General features: G+C 43.1%; 2 protein-coding genes across 2 annotated transcripts; both read right to left on the bottom strand.

Annotated features, from left to right (window-relative positions):
* Nucleotides 1-67: 67 nt before the first annotated feature.
* Nucleotides 68-710, bottom strand: LOC113782059 (major allergen Pru ar 1-like). The gene is made up of 2 exons (XM_027327972.1): nucleotides 530-710; nucleotides 68-387 (listed from the first exon to the last, which is right to left on the bottom strand). The coding sequence occupies exons 1-2, from the start codon at nucleotides 708-710 to the stop codon at nucleotides 68-70; spliced, it is 501 nt and encodes a 166-aa protein (XP_027183773.1).
* A 4,043-nt stretch (nucleotides 711-4,753) lies between these two features.
* On the bottom strand, nucleotides 4,754-6,266 carry LOC113783281 (flavonol sulfotransferase-like). The gene has a single exon (XM_027329370.1). The coding sequence runs from the start codon at nucleotides 6,182-6,184 to the stop codon at nucleotides 5,132-5,134; it is 1,053 nt and encodes a 350-aa protein (XP_027185171.1). The 5' UTR covers nucleotides 6,185-6,266; the 3' UTR covers nucleotides 4,754-5,131.
* Nucleotides 6,267-18,356: the final 12,090 nt, after the last annotated feature.

The following is an 18,356-nucleotide window of genomic DNA, read 5'->3' on the forward strand; positions in this document are numbered from 1 at the left end:
AAACAGCACCATCAAACCATAACATACAAGTATCAGATTGACTCTGGAGGAGTTGGCAGCACATTAATCAGTTGTAGGCATCAGGATTTGCCTGGAGGTAGGTCTCGACAGCCTTGAACATGGCCAAGGCCCTCTCTTTTGCTGACTTAATTTTCTCTTTTCCTGCCTCAGCTTGTTCTTCTGTAACCTGGACGCTATCCTTGATGTGGTATGTGCTGCTGGTTTTGCAGATAGACCCTCCATCAGCGGAGGCTTCGATTTTGATAACGCAGGTGATCTTCTCAAGCTCAGCACTGAAGGCATCGCTTTCAGTTACAGTATAGGTGTAGGTGAAGTTGTTCTTATCAAGTCCATCGACTCTGTGCTTAGCACTCTTAATATGGCAACCTAAAGATTTAGATTTGAAGTTTATCATTAGTATTTATGCATGTACTACAAAAACGATGTGCATAAATGATTTACTATTACGTAGAATGATAATTATTCAATGACCTGAAAATGATTAAGTGCATGTGTAGAACTAACTAACCTTCACCAAAAGTAATCAATTTAATGGTTCCAACGCCTCCATCTCCTTCAATGATCTCGACACTCTTGATGGCCTGTGGAAAGACCTTGGGAATGAGGTTGTCATCAAGGATGAAGGCCTTGAACAACCTTGCAGGAGGGACAGAGGAGGTGACCTCATAATCACAAGTGATAGGTGCCATGATGCCTTAATTTGGCGTTTGGGATATCTCAAGAAGGGTTTAGACTTGAGCTAGTTCTTGTGGAGGAATTGTGGTGCAAGGTAATGTAGTGAGAGATGGTATTTATAGATCGAAGTTATTGTCTGACTTGAAACAGAAAACAATACGATGTTAAATTGTTAGTAGTTGAATCCAACTAGCGAGGGTATTTAAAAGTTGGACTTAGCTTTATGCTTTGCTAAGTGAACCAAAGTAAGAAATCCTAATTAAGTTGACTTCGTGGTCAGTCTTGCAAATTTAAAGTGTGAGTCCTCATTGGGTGGCCAAATAGTTATATTAAGCATTTGCTAAAATTCAATTTAAAAATGTTACGTTAGCAGCACAAATTTAAAGAAAAAAATGCTGAATTTGTCTAACTCGGTGCTTAATAATAATAATAATAATTCTTCATGAACTTTTATTGGCTTTCTGCAATTGACAAATTTGACCAATTTTTATTTGCATTATGGAAAATTTTCTTACGTTGATGAATTCGAATGCATAATGCATATCTTCTATTTAAATGAATTTTTCAAGGTACATGGCGATGGCATGCATCTAAATATGTTGATAGGTTTGCCCGGATAACTTATTGTTCGAATTTCTTTTGCATCATAAGTAGTGTTTTTAAACCACTTTTTTTAATTTCATAAATGATTTTTTAATTAAAATTTTAGATTTTCTAACTACCTTTATATCTCATAGATATTATATCACAAAATATACTATAGTATTATTCTAGTTTTTTTTTTTCAAATAGTGTTATCTCCAAACACGCTTAAAATTTTTGACATTTTCATATAAAAAAGGGTTTGGTTAAGGGGTGCCTCGTTGAGAAAGGGTTCATGTGCCAATTTTTATTGGGAAGCAGATATGTGTTTAGGTATGTATTATGTTTTCCAATTAGGCGTACGTAATGCTATTTACTTCAAGTTTGAAAATTTTATGAATGTGAAATGGGATTATTTCATAATATTTCAATAAACCAAATGAAGATGCTCAATTTGGAATAGTAGAAGCAAATTATTGCATGAAGTACGTAATATAATTTAATTTATGAAATTTAAACAATAAAAACATTGAATACTAGCTAAAAAGGTAAAAAGAGCTTATACACACACACACACACACATGATCGTATATGTATATGTACATACGTCGGAGTTTGAAGTAGAACTAGTCTTTTTTCTACCGGTCGTAAATGTTGAATTATACTGGGTGTCTAAATGCACGCATGCATGCAAGCAATATGTATGGAAAAGATCGTAAAAACTTTAAAATTGTTGTGTTGCGTATTTTAGAAGGGTTAATCACATTTTATCCCCTTAAAGAATACCTCATTTCTCAGTTTACCCCCTAACCTTTAATTTTGCTCACTTAACCCCCTTTAGGACAAAATTGCCCTTGTATTACTTTGACTTTTTATTTACCTTGTTTTCCTTTCTTTTGTTTCTTTTTCTCTTTCTTCTTTATTTAATTCTTCCTCTTTCCCACAAAAAATTTCACCTTAATGATTGAAATTAAAAAAGAGGAATTGCAAAGATCTATTTTCTTCTTAAATGATTAAAAAAATATTCAAATCACTTTCCTAAAATACAATTTTTTTAGCCTTTCAATTCTTTTAATTTTGGGTTTTCCTCTTTCCTTTCTAGTTTCTCATTTTATTTTCAAGAAAATATCTTAAGATGAAATTGTTTTCCTTTCTTTTATTTCTTTTTCTCTTTCTTCTCTCTTTCATCCTTCCCAATAGAAATTCCATTTCAACGAAAATTTTTGTTTTGAGTTTATAATTGCATATTTCTAGGTGAAGATTTAAAAGACATCAAAAACTAATTTTGATTTTTTGTATGATGCCACGTGTCACAAATTTCAATTGATGATTATTAATCAGGTCACAATTTCATCTTAAGATATTTTCTTGAGAATAAAATAAGAAACTATAAAGGAAAGAGGAAAACCCAAAATTAAAAGAATTGAAAGGCTAAAAAAATTGTATTTTAGGAAAGTGATTTGAATATTTTTTTTATTTTTTAAGGAGAAGATAGATCTCTGCAATTCCTCTTTTTTAATTTCAATCATTAAGGTAAAGATTTTTGTGGGAAAGAGGAAGAATTAAATAAAGAAGAAAGAGAAAAAGAAATAAAAGAAAGGAAAACAAGGTAAATGAAAAGTCAAAATAATGCAAGGGCAATTTTGTCCTAAAGGGGGTTAAGTGAGCAAAATTAAAGGTTATGGGGTAAACTGAGAAATAGGGTATCTTTTAAGGGGATAAAATGTGATTAACCCTATTTTAGAATCTACTTGTGTAAACAAATTTAACATTCCTTTAATATGTACAAATTGAGGCGATTATATGATACAAATTTGGTTTTAGTTGTTTGGATTAATACTAAGAATTGTGTTTGACGCTCTTGTTTTGTCATAGTGCTGTTTTCTCGTGTTTTTCCTTGTTGTTAAGTGTTGAAGGTGCTATTCAATTTAAAGGCTCTATTAATGATCTCAACAAAACGGCAGGAGATAGTAATTTTGGTAGGTTGGAGATCTCACGGGCTTGAATGAAGAATGTAAGCTGAAAAAGCGTAGCTAAATGAAAAACGTACAAATTGAAGCCTTCCATCAGCCAAAAAAAAAAAAAAAAAACTAGAAGGACTTGAGCGCTAAAAAGGACTTGGCAACACTGAATTCAGCAAGCAAAGAAGCTCGTTACCGCCGCCGCCACCACAAAATGGTCATGCGACGGACGGCAAAACTTCAATAGTTAACGGGTAACCGGCGCCCGCCAGTATTTAATATTTATAGAGGACGTCATTCTCTCTTTGTCGAAGGAAACTTTCCTGCAACTTTTGGGCATCCCTTTTGGTCCCTTTGACGTGGTTCCAACATGTTTGGTCTGATGCTCACTTTTTCCCTTTTATTTTTTTTTTTGGGGTGTAAACCTTTCAATGTCTTGATGATTAATCCAGAATCAAGCACTTTTGAACTCTTCAAGGTTGTTTTCTCCGTTCACAAGACTAGAACCCCGTTTGGCAAGTGAATTTTTTGGATGTTTGTCTAAAACTTTACTGTATCTTACTGTAGAAGTTTAAAAAAAAATTTTTGAAGTGTGTTTTTTTTTAATATTTTGAAATTTATTGTTTAAAAATTTTGAAATTTTTTTTGAGTTTACTGTAGTTAAAGTTTTTAAAAAACTTATAGCAGATAACTTGGCAAAAACTTGTCTTTCAAATAAGGCACTAACTCAAGATCCTTTTAAATGGTATCAAATAACGTCATCGACCTCTTGACTGAACAATTGTTGGTACAATTAGGGGTGGCAATGGTGCGGGGATCTCTCCCACACCCCATTGCCTATTAATTCCTCCTGCCCCTGCCCTGTCACCCGCCCCCGCTTGCCCTGCCCGGCTCGGCCCCGTTTCCCCCGCGGGGTTAAAAAAATTTATTATATAATTTCATTATAATTAAATTTGAACAAATAATCAAGCACTAAAATATTAACATATTACCAAATTATTATTCATTGTAACTTCACAATTGAAACTCATAAAAATAATTAAACAAAAGTTATTTGAATACAATCTAATATGATAAAACAAATATAACTAAAATAATCAAGTTTTTACTTTTGATACAAATACAATCACTAAATTATTATTATGTTTTTTTAGAAAAAAATGTTATTGTATTAAGTGTAGTTAGTAATTTAATATAAATGTATTAATAAATTTAGTATAAATAATTAATAATTCTTATTAATAGACATGTATAATTAGTAATATAATTGATAATATCATTATATATATAATTATACACACATATATATATATCTTTTTTTTCCAAACGAGTATACTCCCCCGCCCCAAACCCTGCCCTAACAGACCCTCGCGGGCACCCGCACCCGTTGCCATCCTTAGGTACAGTCACTAGTCAAATGGATGGAGAAATCAAGAGACTGAGGAACAAGATGAAGATGGCAAGAAATCAGGTGACTATGATAGATTTAGTGACAGTGAGTATGAGATCCAAAATGAAAAAGATGATGATGCTATTTATATATTCAAATATAAAGAAGTAGTATTATTATAAGAAACAAAAATCAAGAACAATATTCCATGCCATCACTTTTGCCCATGGTTCAAAGTTGTGGTCGCGGTTGCGGTGGCGGCTCAAATTATTTCACATCGATCTCGACATATCAGTCGCGATTTTGACAAAATACAAATTTTTGAAATATTTAATATTTTAAAAATGATAAAAAAATAATTTAAAAATTAGCAAAAATAATAAAATTTTGACCTGATTCGAAAAGACTCGGGGCCACTAGGGCGTTTCTATCCGTTTTGGAGACGTCTCGACCGAGTTTTCGACGATTCATTATCTCAAAGTCATCTCGTCCCGATATCGGATCAGGAAGCTCGTTTCAGTGACGACTCGGCCGAGTCGTCTCGGTCTCGGCCGAGTCCTTGAACCATGCTTTTGCCTTCGGTTTCCTGTTCTGAAGATGAACCAAATGTGAAGCCTGAAAACTGCAGCTTTTGTTCTGTGGTGTAATCTATCATCACTTTCATATCTTCGGTTAAAAGATTCTTCCAATCGCCAACAACTCCTTTCCTGAAAAATGAATTGTTATACACCCGAGCTTTCTGAAAAAAACCACTCTTGTTCACCTCCAAATTGCTCAAATTTCTGAAGCTGCACATTCCTATTATTTTCTCGGGGACACCTTCAATCTCTTCCTCCTGGGAAAATGGCTTCCCCATGAACTCAGCCAATTTCTTCACGTAAAAAAGTTCATCTTTCTTCAGCTCTTCATACTTCAAGAACAGCACAGTCTCGGGCCTTTCAATGCTAGCTCTCCAGAACCCCAAGACATGGTCCCAGTAAGGTCCAAATCCAGACTTGCCCTGGCAGAACAGCTCTAATTCCTCCTCCAGGGAAGGAGCCGGTTCCCTTGCATCTGGCCCCGCAGAGAGATGTTTCAATGTTTGTAACATATGCCAATATGAAGTGAACGTGTCCTTTGGTTCCCTACATATGTAAATAATCTTACATCCTGATTCTAGTATAGATTTTGGCAAGGATGTATAAGGGATATGGGTGGCTAGAAGGGGGAGCTGGGGTGTTCTGTACGAAGGATCGTCGCCAAGATCAACTTCCATATGTGGAAAGCATTCATGCGGAACGGTATTAAGCAGAGGGTTTGGGGATTGCATAAAACGATCTCTCGTTAAGATGGAAAAAGCCAAGGCCTTGAGCCATGTGGTACCTGTTTTGACACAGGTGCACAAAAAGATGTCCTCGGGATTAGCCTTGAAATGTTGCTGGAGAGTGATGGTTGCTTCTAAGTAGACTAAAGGGAACCAAAAACCTTGGTATTCATAGAAGTCCGAGGAGGGACCTCTGCGTTCTCTTTTAGGAAGAGCTGATATGATCTCGGGATATCTCATGTTGGTTTCCATAGACTACTTTCTCAAATCTTTTGAAGCTACGATAAATGTGGCTATGCTGCTGGTAACGTAGCTGAAAGAGAGGTGGACTGTGCTCTCTATTCTGTTGAAGAGGATGAGCTGAAACTAGAAAATGCCAATGGTTATATAATTGAATTTCTTGCCATATATGGCCAGCGGCATTATAAATAAACTGTAGCTGTCTACTCATGGGAACCTCAACGAAATTTGGGACTACACGTTATGATACACTACACGTTATTTGGGACTACACGTTATTTGGGACTTGCTATAGTTTTCCATTCATATAAACCACTGGTTTATAAATTCAATCACTTTTTTATTTCATATATATCAAAATCATTATTATACATTTTTTTATATATAAAAATTCCTAAAAATAACAATCCAAATAATAAAATAAAAGAAAATAACCCTCATCTATTCATGGTACCAATTTAAACTAGAATCTTAAAACAAAATACTAATAGACATGTGCTAAACAAATAAAATGTAGAAACATGGATGAATTCCTACCTATTTACTAACCCCAAAAAATGAATTCCTACCTATTTCTATGCTAATCTTCTCTATTGCCGCAGGCCCAAAAATAGATTTTGGATAGAAATATTTGAATATTTGTTGAAGGTAACTTTAGGACGGACTAGATACTCGTTCATGCAAGCAAGGGAAACAAAACTAGCAGATCAGTGGTTGAATTCCTTCCACCCCCTATTTGGAGCCTATCACCAACCATCCAAACGATTTCGAGTTATGATAATTTTCAGCTTCCTAATCTTTCTCTTTGCACCTCCCATTTTCTTTCCCTTGTATGCCCGTCCAGGAGTTGTTCCAGCACCAATTGATCCAAGTTCCCTATGACTCTTCGATCCATGTGCCATTTGGCCTCTCTTGATTCCAAGTTGTGTCTCTTGATTCCACCTAGTAGCCAAATTTAAAATGCTCCAAGTCAAGAGTCATGTCCCACAAAATGACTAAACGCAGATAGCAACATAAAACAGAAGTGCCAAGAAAGAATGGCACCAATAACAAATAGGGAAGCACCAATAACAAATGGCCCCCATGGGTTGCTCGGCTGGGCTTCGCGTTCTTAGTTAAAGCGCCGGTCCTGGTTTCGATTCCGAAGCTGGGCAGCCTGGGGTATCTTCCTGAGGATCGGTGGGGCCTGCTCTCCTCAGGGTTAGGGGATTAGTCGGGTGTAGGCCCGGATACCCCTAACTGAAAAAAAAAAAAAAAAAAAAAAACAAATAGGGAAGCACAAGAATGAACTAAACACCTGTGAACATTTTTCATCTGGATAGCAATGAAATGCAAAATCCTTGGCCAGAAGGACCATACCTGTTTATAACATTCTAAAATTTGTCCTACAACAAATAGACAGTGTGTTATGCTGATGTGGAGAATGAAACACTAAACCTTGGCTATGTGAAACGTGAGACAACCATTCCCTTAACAGAGGAATTTGTTTTCAATGTGATCACATTAATAGCGACATCCAAATTATGGATAAACTAAATGGAGTATTATGGAAATCCAGCTGGCATTAGATTGTCATGAACAGATTATATCCGCACATTATTGTGATGTAATAAGAAGTTAATAGTTACCAGCTGCCAGCCATAATGGGTTAAACTTGAATTTCTTGCCATATTGCCAGCGGCATTATAAATAAACTGTAGCTGTCTACTCATGGGAACCTCAACGAAATTTACATTATAAATAATAAATAAACTAATTAAGGGTGCGTTTGAACCTCACCATTCGTTGTTGTGCCCCTGCTTTAATCTATCCCTAGTAGCGTCCCTTTGTTTGAAATAGTAAACCATAGTATAAAAGCAAATATGGGCACACATCCCTTGCCCCATATATATCAGCTTTGTCCAATTCTTAGTAGTGATCCCCTGACTCCTCCTTTAAAAGTTTCATAGCAGACTTAGTAGTAAACACTCCAGACGAGAAACCTGTCCATGTAATAAGTTGGTCTTCAAAAGCAGGCATAGTCATTATTATTAGAGTATTACGAGTTGTAACTCATCTTCATTGTCCTGACCTCAGTTGTTACCCTTCTTCCTATTGGCTGTTTCTATCCTCCATCCATAATTAATATACTATCAGATACTAGAGCAGTGGACCTGCAACCAAAACTATGCTGCAGATTTCCTGTAAAACTGAACATTGTTATAAAGGCCCAAGTCACGAACCATGTATACCAAAAGCTACAGTTGACTCCATTTCCAACAATGCGCTTCGTGAAAGGGTATGCCAACTGTCTTAAACTCTCCAAATTGTCCCCAAGGCCACAAATAAAATTTCAAAGTAAAAGGCAATCAAATCCCAATTAAAAGCTACAAATTGATTTCTGAAACTAAATAATAAACCACTCGCACGGTACGCGTATATCTTTCCTAGTATGAACTATTATGTTGTACATGTGTCTATAGATGAGACCACTGATAATTTGAAAAGGAAGACGGAGAGCAAAAGGAGATGAGTTGCTGGGAAAAAAAATGTTGGAGGCGGGAAGGGGAAAGGTTGCAATAGCAATGGTTGGGGAAGGAAGGTAAATGTTGATCAACAAAGCCATGTTGATAAGTTAGATTGAGAAATTTCTGAATCAGTTTTCCACACTAATAAGTACCACAAGTAAGCAGTGCATTGATGACATTACTTGTTGTGGTACTTATTAGTATTTCTCTTAAATTAAGCTAATGTTCTATTATTTTTTCCCAAGACTTGAGTTTGGAGTTAGGACACATAGTGATACCCATAATCACAAAAACCACTTGGGATCCTCGGTAACATATTTACAATGCCAATCCAATGTCACCTCTAATATTGCGCCAAGTGTCCTATTATTATTTGTATTTTAATTTTTTTAATAATTTAAGAAAAGTTTGGTTTAACACAAGTTTTCTTTACCCTCTAAACCTTTGAACCAAAAGTAACCACCGGTCTAATTCATCTATCAATACTTTCATCATTGATTGCCTTCAAACTCTCCACTCCACAGCGGCTCCCGCTGCTCCACCTAGGCCTGCGCCGCCTCCACCTCAAGCTCCACCACCACCTCAGGGACTCCCTCCGGCAGCTCCATCAGGGAATATTCCAAGAGGTCCACCTTCTATATCTGGTTCCGTTCCCTCTCCGCCACCTATAGCAAATGGTTCTATGCCTCCTGGTGGAACTTTGCCTGCTCCGCCACCCCCAATTGGCAGTGGCGCAATGGCTAATTTTACTCCTGGTACACAAATGGGAAGACCGCCAATGGCGCCTCCACAATGCTTTCAAGGGCCACCTCCACCACCGACTATGGGTTGATGGGTTTTTTCTCCACTTCCGATCACAACGTCAAAGGGAAGATGAAATAGCTCTTTGTATCAAATATGAATTTAGTGCCTTGTATGAGCTGACTTCTTGCTGTATGGGAAAAAATTGAGCTTAAATGTTGAAAGTCTAAAAAATTAGGGAGACTTCCAGAATTATGGAGTGAATATTGAAGAGGTGAATTTCGTAATGCTGGAGTGAAGCTTCAGATTACTTTGGGTGGTCCACTGGGACGAGGTCACCTGCTTAGATCACAAGAGGGGCTGAGTCCCCCGGTAGAACTCCGAAACTCAAGTCAGTTCGGGAATGAGAGAGAGTAGTTAAATAGAAGAGAGTTTTAGTATGGTTTTACCAGAAGATTGGTCATCCTTCTTTTCTCAATAGAAATGTTGAGAATTTATAGAGGAAGAATAGGAGAGAGGGACTGCCGGCACGAGTCCCTAAAGATCTGAGAGGGTCAGTGCATCCGGTAGACTTGACCGATCTTTATGAGGTGTGAGGGGACATCTGTCAGGTTCAGGCGGCGTATCAGAGCAGCCTTCCCAGGTGTCAGATGTGTCAGGAGTCACATCGTACCTTTCTACAGTTATCAAATACTCAAGCGTCACTTCGGTTAACGATCTTAGCCGAAGTGGTAATGAGGTGGGTTCCAAACCAACAGGTCTAGCCGAAGTGGCACTTCAAGAGGCACTCCATAAGCCGAAATGACCATCCTCACTAAGCCCCCCAAGCTTCGAGAAGAGCGAGGTCGTGGTCTCCCGAGGTCGTCACTTCCCGAAGCTGATGCGCGTGTAGAACACGGAACATGGCAAGGACACGTCACGACTGTGTAGATGTGACTGGGGGAAGGTGAAACGGGGGCTGGCAGCTTTAACGTCGGATCAATACGATCGATTGTCAGGTGAACAGCGCCTTCATTAATGAGGGGAGAGAGAGAGCTTTAAGGAACCCCAAAGATCGCGTCTCTTCGGTTCCCCCCTGTTGCCTATAAATAGGGGTTTCTTTTCACCGTTCCATTCTTTACCGAAATTTGAAATCACCTCAGAGCTCCGTCTTTTTGCTTTTTCACTTCGGCAGTCTTTCTAAACCACATCTTCTCCAGCAACTTCTTCACTCTGCATCTCCTAGGTAAGTTCACTTCTTCTTTCTGTATTAATGGCTAGAACAGCTCGCACATACAAAGAGACGGTGAGGCCTGGCTTCACCGAGGCAGAGAGGCCCGACCCTTCCGAGGAGAGAACTGCATCCAACGCCGAGGAAGGAGGTGAGGAAGCGTCTTACCGAGCCTGGGGAGGAGGGGCGGAGGCATCTCGCCGAGCTAAGTCTCCGGAAGAACAGGCCGAAGAGATTGAGGTCGAGCCCGAGGTCTTGTACAATGATGACCTCGGGAATGAAGTTCCTAGGGACGAAGGTGTACAAGAGCCCTCCACTCCTCCAAACGTGGCCACGCTAAACTATGGCCAGATGCCGGCCTTCATCAGTGCGGTGGACCAAGCTTCCATAGCCGAGGTGATCCGCAAGTACCCGTGGAGGAGGGATTACAGTATCTACCTGCCGCGCCCACATCAGTCCGCCGCCCTGCCTCCAAAGGGTAGGGTAGCCATCTACATAGAACAGCTGGAGGCCGGGCTCAGGATGCCAACTACGAGGTTTCTTCGGGACTGCCTGAGGTACTGGGGGGTGAGGATTACTCAGCTCACCCCAAATGCAATTCGCATCCTCGTCGGCTTCCAGCTACTCTGCCGACATCAAGAGATAGAGCCAAACGTCAACCTCTTCCGCCGTTGTTATTCACTTAAGAATAGCGGGAGCGAGAAGAGGTGGTTCTACTTCGGGAACAAGGTTCCAAGGTTGGTATATGATGCCCCGAACTCAATAAAGGAGTGGAAGAGGAACTTTTTCTTCGTCCCGGCTGAGGACTTCCCCAGGGGATTCTGGTGGAGACCTCCCACTTCGGTCAAAGAAACCTTTCCGGGCAAATTGGAAGAACGCAACTTCCAAAAGTTGACGGGGTCGAGCCTGAAGATTAACTGTTGGGACTTCCCTGAAAGAATGCTCGTGAAGGGCGAGCTCAGCCGAGCCTTGATCAGCTCGGACCATCCCGTCCTCATCTCCACTAGGCTTCACATACCTTGTACTTTTCCATTTCTCACTTTCTTGTTCGTTTTCCTTGAATTCTAACTAACTTCATTTCGTGCTTTGCAGTAATGAAGGTTTCCGACCTGATAACCTCGGGATAGGTCGAGGTGGCCAAGAGGCCAGCCAAAAAGCGCAAGGACGCTAGTGAGTCCTCATCTAAGCCGGCTAAGAAGACCACTGCGGCGGCAGGCACTCGCGAGCCTGCCGTGGTGATCATAGGCGAAGGATCGCACACCTCGGGCACGCCGGGAAGGTCCAGAGCATCCATTCTAGTGGGAATTCCATCCCATGGGATAACCATAGCCTCTCAACCTTGGGGACGGGGTCGAGGTGCGACCGTTGTCCAGGATAACCTCGTCACGGGGTCTTCATTATTCAACCTCCACCATGTGCCTTCTCTTGCAGCCGGGGAGGATAAAAGGCACTCGGGGGCACATTGGTGCCCGGAGTGGGAAGTCAATGTCAATGACTGCTGCAAGAATTCCCAAGTCGCACACGAGCTCCTGGTGAATTCGGTTCTGCCACGGGACAACACTTACACCAGGAAACTGAATCCAGCCGAGCTGATGCAGAGCGCCGCGGTCTCCTGGGCTTCCACTACGGCATTCTTCGCCGAGATGTACCAGCGCTTCGGTCACTTCATAGAAACTTATGAGTCACCGGCCGAGTTCCAAAAGAAGATCACCGAACTGGAAGAAAAGCCAAAGGCCACCGAGCTGGAGCGAGACAAGGCCACAGCGGCGAAGAAGAAGGCCGAGGTCGCCAATAACTCCCTCTTGACTGCCCTTGATGAGGAGAAGAACAGAAGAGCTCAGGAGGAACAATCAAACAAGGTGGCAATAGACACAGCCGGGGCCACCGCCGTGGAAGCATTCCGGAAGTCGGAGTCTTTCATTCGTGATCTCGGTGAGCTCACTCGGCCGAGCTTCATGTTCGGCTACACGTCGGCCATTAATGATGCGGCATCCTTTCTTTCCCCTGAGCAGCTGGAGTCCCTTCAGAGTGCCTCGCACTACAATGAGGATGCCAAGGAACTATGCGACCGCGTGGGTGAGGGCATCCAGGCTGAAAAGGACCTGGCCGAAGTCCGAGCTGAATTCAACAAATGGCTCCAGGAGTTTGAGCTGGATGGTGACAGTGCCGAAGGGGGCCAGGCCGGTGGAAAGGAGGAAGGACAGCAGGATGCCGGACAGCAGCATGCCGGACAGCAGGATGCCGAGGCAGGCGGAGAGACCCTGGGGGAACAGGACCCCGGAGCAGGAGGTGCTTAGCACTCGCTTTTGTAGTAGAGGGCTGAGGTCGTAGATGACCTCGGCCTTTCCCTTTTTTTTTTTTTTGTAACTGGGGGCCGAGGTCGGAAATAATCTCGACCTTTTATTCTTCATACTCTAATAAAATCGACTTCATGTTTTTGCATTCTTTTTCAATTGAGTTCAGTTTTTTCTTCTTCCTTTGGTTTGTCCCCTTATTTTTCACTTACGATAAGATGAGAATAAGTGAGAAATAACTTAAAGAAGTGAGATTTAAGAACACGTACCCTTCAAGGGTAATACAATTTAAGATTTTCAACATGCCAAGTTCGGGGCACCCGAGAGCCATCTCGGTAAGCTAATTTACAATATCCGTTTTGGCTGGACTCAACAACACGGTAGGGTCCTTCCCACTTGGGGGTTAATTTTTCCTGAGATTCGGCTCGGCTGACTGAGTTCTTCCAGAGAGCAAGGTCTCCCGGATTGAACCTTAAATGTTTGACCCGAGCATTGTAATAGCCAGTTAGGATATTTTTGCAAATAGCAACTTTGGCCGCAGCCATATCACGCTTCTCTTCGGCGAGGTCGAGGTCAACTCGCCGCTCCTCTTCATTGACTTCGGCAGCATACGCAGCCATTCGCGGGTTGGGAGTGATGAATTCGGCTGGAACGACAGCCTCTGACCCATAAGTTAGGAAAAACGGTGTTTCTTGAGTCGCTGACCTCGGCGTAGTCCGGTAGGACCACAGCACGCTGGGGATCTCTTCCATCCACGATGATCCAACCCGGTGAAGCCTGGTCTTGAGGCCATGGAGGAGGGTTCGGTTGAAGTTTTAGACTTGTCCATTCGCCTGAGGGTGCCCCACCGAGGTGAAGTGTTGCTTGATCCCCAAGTTCTCGCACCACGCCTTGAAAGGATTATCAGCGAACTGCCTTCCGTTATCCGAGATCACAACTCGAGGTAATCCAAAGCGACAGACCACATTTTTTCAGAAAAATTTTTGAACAGCCATTCCAGTGATGCTTCTCAGGGTCTCTGCCTCGACCCATTTGGTGAAATAGTCCACTGCCACCACCACATAGGCATAGCTGCCTGGAGCTCTGGGGAATGGACCGATGATGTCAGTTCCCCATTGCTCGAATGGCCATGGCGAGGTAATGGGGATCATAAGATTAGTCGGTTGATGGTGCTCAGGGGCATGGTGCTGACAAGAAGGGCAACAAAGGACCATGACCTGGGCATCTACCCTCATGGTGGGTCAGAAGTACCCGAGCAGCAAAGCTTTTTTCACGAGCATCCTGAAGCCGACGTGGGCACCACAGAGTCCCTCATGAATGTCTTCGAGAATTCTCTCGCCTTCTTCCGGGGTGATACACCGTAACCAGGGGCCGAGGTAGGACCTCTTGTACAAGAGGCCTTGCCGGAGGGTGTATCGAGCGACTTTTCGTTGAAACTTTCGTGATTCAGCTCGGTCTTCGGGGAGCTCACTCCGGCTGAGATATCAAGTCAGGGGCCCCATCCAGGTGTCCCCAAGGTAGACGGGGTACACGACCTCAGCTAGATATCCTGGTTCAGCTAGAACTTCTACGAGAACCGTCTTGTTCAGATCGGAGAAAGAGGTGGAAGCAAGCCGGGAGAGGGCGTCAGCCCTTCTGTTTTGTGACCGCGGTATTCTTTGGATTTCAAAAGACTCGAAGTGTGTCGCCAGCTGGAGAACCTTGGAGAGGTAACGATGCATCACCTCTTCCCTGGCCTCGTATTCACCTAGTATTTGGCACACAACGAGTTGGGAATCACTATAGACCAAGATATGCGCGGCCCCGAGCTTTCGAGCTAGTTGCAGGCCGGCAATAACAGTCTCGTATTCGGTTTCATTATTTGAGACGGCGAAGTCGAACCTCAAAGCGTATGAACACATTTCTCCTTGGGGATCTTCGAGGAGCAAGCCTGCTCCACTACCTTCACTATTAGATGAGCCGTCCACATGTAGAATCCACCGTTGTGGTTCGGCTGTGGCGGGTGTAGTAGCCTGGACAGTAGCCAGGGCGGCTTTATTCACCTCATCGAAGGTGAGTTCGTCTAAGAAATCCGCGAGAGCCTGAGCTTTGATTGCCATGCGAGGCTCGTAAGACAAGTCGTACTCCCCCAACTCGATTGCCCATTTGGTAAGGCGTCCAGAGGCCTCAGGCCGTGATAAGATCTGCCGGAGTGGTTGGTCGGTCCTTAAGCAAATGTGGTGGGCTAAGAAGTAGGGCTTAAACCTACGAGCTGCATGGATCAAGGCTAGCACGAGTTTCTCCGCTTGAGTGTATCTGGTTTCCGGACCTCGGAGGACTCGGCTGACATAATAAACAGGTGTTTGTATACCTTCCTCCCTTATCAGCACAGCACTTACAGCTTCGGCTGCAGCGGATAGGTACAAGAATAACTTGTCCCCCGGGCGAGATGAAGTGAGTGTTGGGAGGTAGTTGAGGTATTCCTTTAGCTGCTCAAACGCCTGCTGACACTCTTCAGTCCAGGAAAAGTTATTGGCCTTTTTGAAAACTTTGAAAAATGGCAGCACCTTGGAGGTTGACTGCGATAAGAACCGATTCAGGGCGGCCAACCGCCCCGTCAGCCTCTGGACGTCGCGAACGCACCGAGGTGGAGACATTTCTTGAATTGCCCTCACCTTGTCTGGATTTGCTTCAATGCCTCGCCTGGAGACAAGTAACCCAAAAACTTCCCCGAAGTGACACCCAAAACACACTTCTTGGGGTTTAACATCATTCACGTCTTCCGAAGGACTTCCAGAACTTCCTTCAGGTCGGCAAGGAACGTAGAGGTCGTCTGGCTTTTGAGGAGGATATCATCCACGTAGGCCTCGACAGTCCGGCCGATCTGCGATTTGAAAGCTTGGTTAACCAAGCGTTGATACGTGGCTCCGGCAGTCTTCAGCCCGAAAGGCATGGTGGTGTAACAATATGTGCCTCGATCAGTGTAGAAGGCGGTCTTTTCCTGATCCTCCGGACTCATCCCGATCTGGTGATACCCTTTAAAGGCGTCAAAAAAGCAGAGGATTTCATAACCCATTGCCGAGTCCACTAAGGTGTCGACCTTGGGCAATGGATAACAGTCCTTGGGACAAGCTTTATTGAGGTCGGTAAAATCGACGCACATTCTCCAAATCCCGGTGTCCTTCTTGACCATGACCGGGTTGGACAACCAGGTCGGATATTGGACTTCTCGAATTATCTTAGCGGGAAGGAGCTTGTCCACTTCTTCACTGACAGCTCGGCTTCGTTCAGGGCCGAGGTGCCTTATTTTTTGCTTGACCGGGAGGGCTTGAGGATCAACGTTTAGCTCATGTATCATGAGGTGATGCGGGACTCCTTGAACCTCCTCTGCGGCCCAAGCAAAGACGTCCCGGCACTCTCGGAGGAGGTCCACCATGCCTCTTTTAACAAGACCGGGGAGTCGGGTACCAACGCGAACTGTCTGATCAGGCTTCGTGGGGTCCAAAGGGAACTCTTCCACCTCATCCCCAGTCTCCAGCCTTGGGATCTTCTCAGCTCGCTCAGGGTCGATGCTATCTATTGTGAGGATATTTGACCTTTTCTCGGGCCTTGCCTCGGAGGTTGATGGGGAGACTGCTTGTAGAGTGGCGAGGTAATACTCCCGGGCAGCGCACACGTCGCTGCTGACCTCGGCTACCCCCGCTGGAGTAGGAAACTTAAAGCTTAAGTGATAGGTAGAGTATACTGCCCGCAAAGCATTAAGTGTAGGTCGGCCTAGGAGTAAGTTGTATGGGGAGTCAGCCTTGACTACTACGAAGTTGACGGGGATGGTTCTGCAGCGGGGGTGACGCCCTACAGTCACTGTCAAAGTCACCATCCCTTCGGGGTGCACAATGTGTCCCCCGAACCCGACAAGAGGGGTTCTCACCGGGGTCATGCACTCCCTTGCCAGTTTAAGGCTCTCAAAGGTACGGAGGTACATGACGTCAACTGAGCTCCCCGGGTCAATGTAGACCTTTTTCACGATGTAGTTATTGGTGAGGATTTCAATCACCAAAGATTCATGACTGCTGGAGGCAGTTGGGACGGGATCACTGGGCCCGTAAGTAATCACCTCGGACAGGCGAGAGATCGACTCAGCCTGATCCGGGTTGGCTTGTGATATAGGCAACCCTAGGGGATGACCCTCCTAGAACCTCCCAACCTTGTAATTATCAGAGTTGGATATTTTCTCCCAACAGAAATTGAACTCGATTGTTCTCATGAACTCAAGACCTCTGACACACAAAGGTAATCAGCAACCTTAAGCAAATAAGGATGGATGAAGCGACACCACGATTAGGGAACAAGCTAATCGATAAAGTCTGATTTGAATCCTAAGCCATGAACTCAAGAATTCAAGAGTAAGTTCGATTAAGAACTTGAAGGAAAATTCCTCACGATTTCTGGTTGTAAAATATTCTGTCCTTCGCTCATACAATAGGTGCCTTTATATAGGCTAAAACTAGGGCAAAAATCCGGCCCACATAAACTTGAAAGAAATTCGGTCCGCATAAAGAGCTTAAAGAGCCAGCTCTTTAAGGCTTTTCGATAAGGCCCAATAAGTAATAAAATACTCAACGCCTAACAACTACTAAACTAGGTAGTCCTTAAACAACTACCAACTATGCTAACAAGTATGAGATCATTCCTTCACTTCAAACGTGCAAGTGAACAAAGTAACTTCATGGTCCATCAAGTCTTCAAACCTAGCTTGCTCCTTGCTTGTATGGTGAATGATCAAGGCTCGTAAAGCTTCCTTCACCTTCTTGGTTCTTGATCTTGTCATCGGACCACCAATATTGATCAAAGGGTCCTTGACCCAAGGTTGAAGTTGTTGCGCACCCGTACTTGCATCATTCCCTCCCTCCTCGAAAGGATTCGTCCTCGAATCTTCAAAGTCTGTATCAAAATCAAAAGGGGATAGGTCAGACACATTAAAAGATGCGCTTATGCCATACTCACTTGGAAGTTCCAATTTGTATGCATTGTCATTGATCCTCTCTTGAACTTGAAAAGGTCCGTCGCCTCTTGGATGTAACTTGGTCCGTCGAGATGCTGGAAACCTTTCCTTCCTCATGTGCACCCAAACCCAATCACCAGGTTCGAATACAATATGCTTTCTTCCCTTATTCGCCTGTTGTGCATATTGCGCATTTTTCTTTTCAATCTGAGCTCGGACTCTCTCATGCAAGGTCCGAACAGCCTCTGCCTTTTTGACACCATCTGCGCTTAAACACTTATCAACAGGAATAGGTGATAAATCTAGAGGGGTTAGCGGCTGAAACCCATAAACAATTTCAAAAGGAGAATGATTAGTAGTAGAATGAGTGGTTCGGTTATATGCAAACTCAGCGATAGGCAAACATTCTTCCCACTTCTTCAAGTTCTTTTGAACAATGGCTGGAAGTAAA

This window comes from Coffea eugenioides, chromosome 9 (genome assembly GCF_003713205.1).
Source record: "Coffea eugenioides isolate CCC68of chromosome 9, Ceug_1.0, whole genome shotgun sequence".
Classification (NCBI taxonomy): Eukaryota; Viridiplantae; Streptophyta; class Magnoliopsida; order Gentianales; family Rubiaceae; genus Coffea; species Coffea eugenioides.

What these genes read in the sequence shown, in the direction of transcription:
- LOC113782059 (XM_027327972.1), bottom strand. Translation starts at nt 710, where the DNA reads ATGGCACCTATCACTTGTGATTATGAGGTCACCTCCTCTGTCCCTCCT. An exon ending in ATTGATTACTTTTGGTGAAG is followed by an intron (nt 388 to 529) that starts GTTAGTTAGTTC and finishes CTAAATCTTTAG; the next exon opens with GTTGCCATATTAAGAGTGCT.
- LOC113783281 (XM_027329370.1), bottom strand. Translation starts at nt 6,184, where the DNA reads ATGGAAACCAACATGAGATATCCCGAGATCATATCAGCTCTTCCTAAA.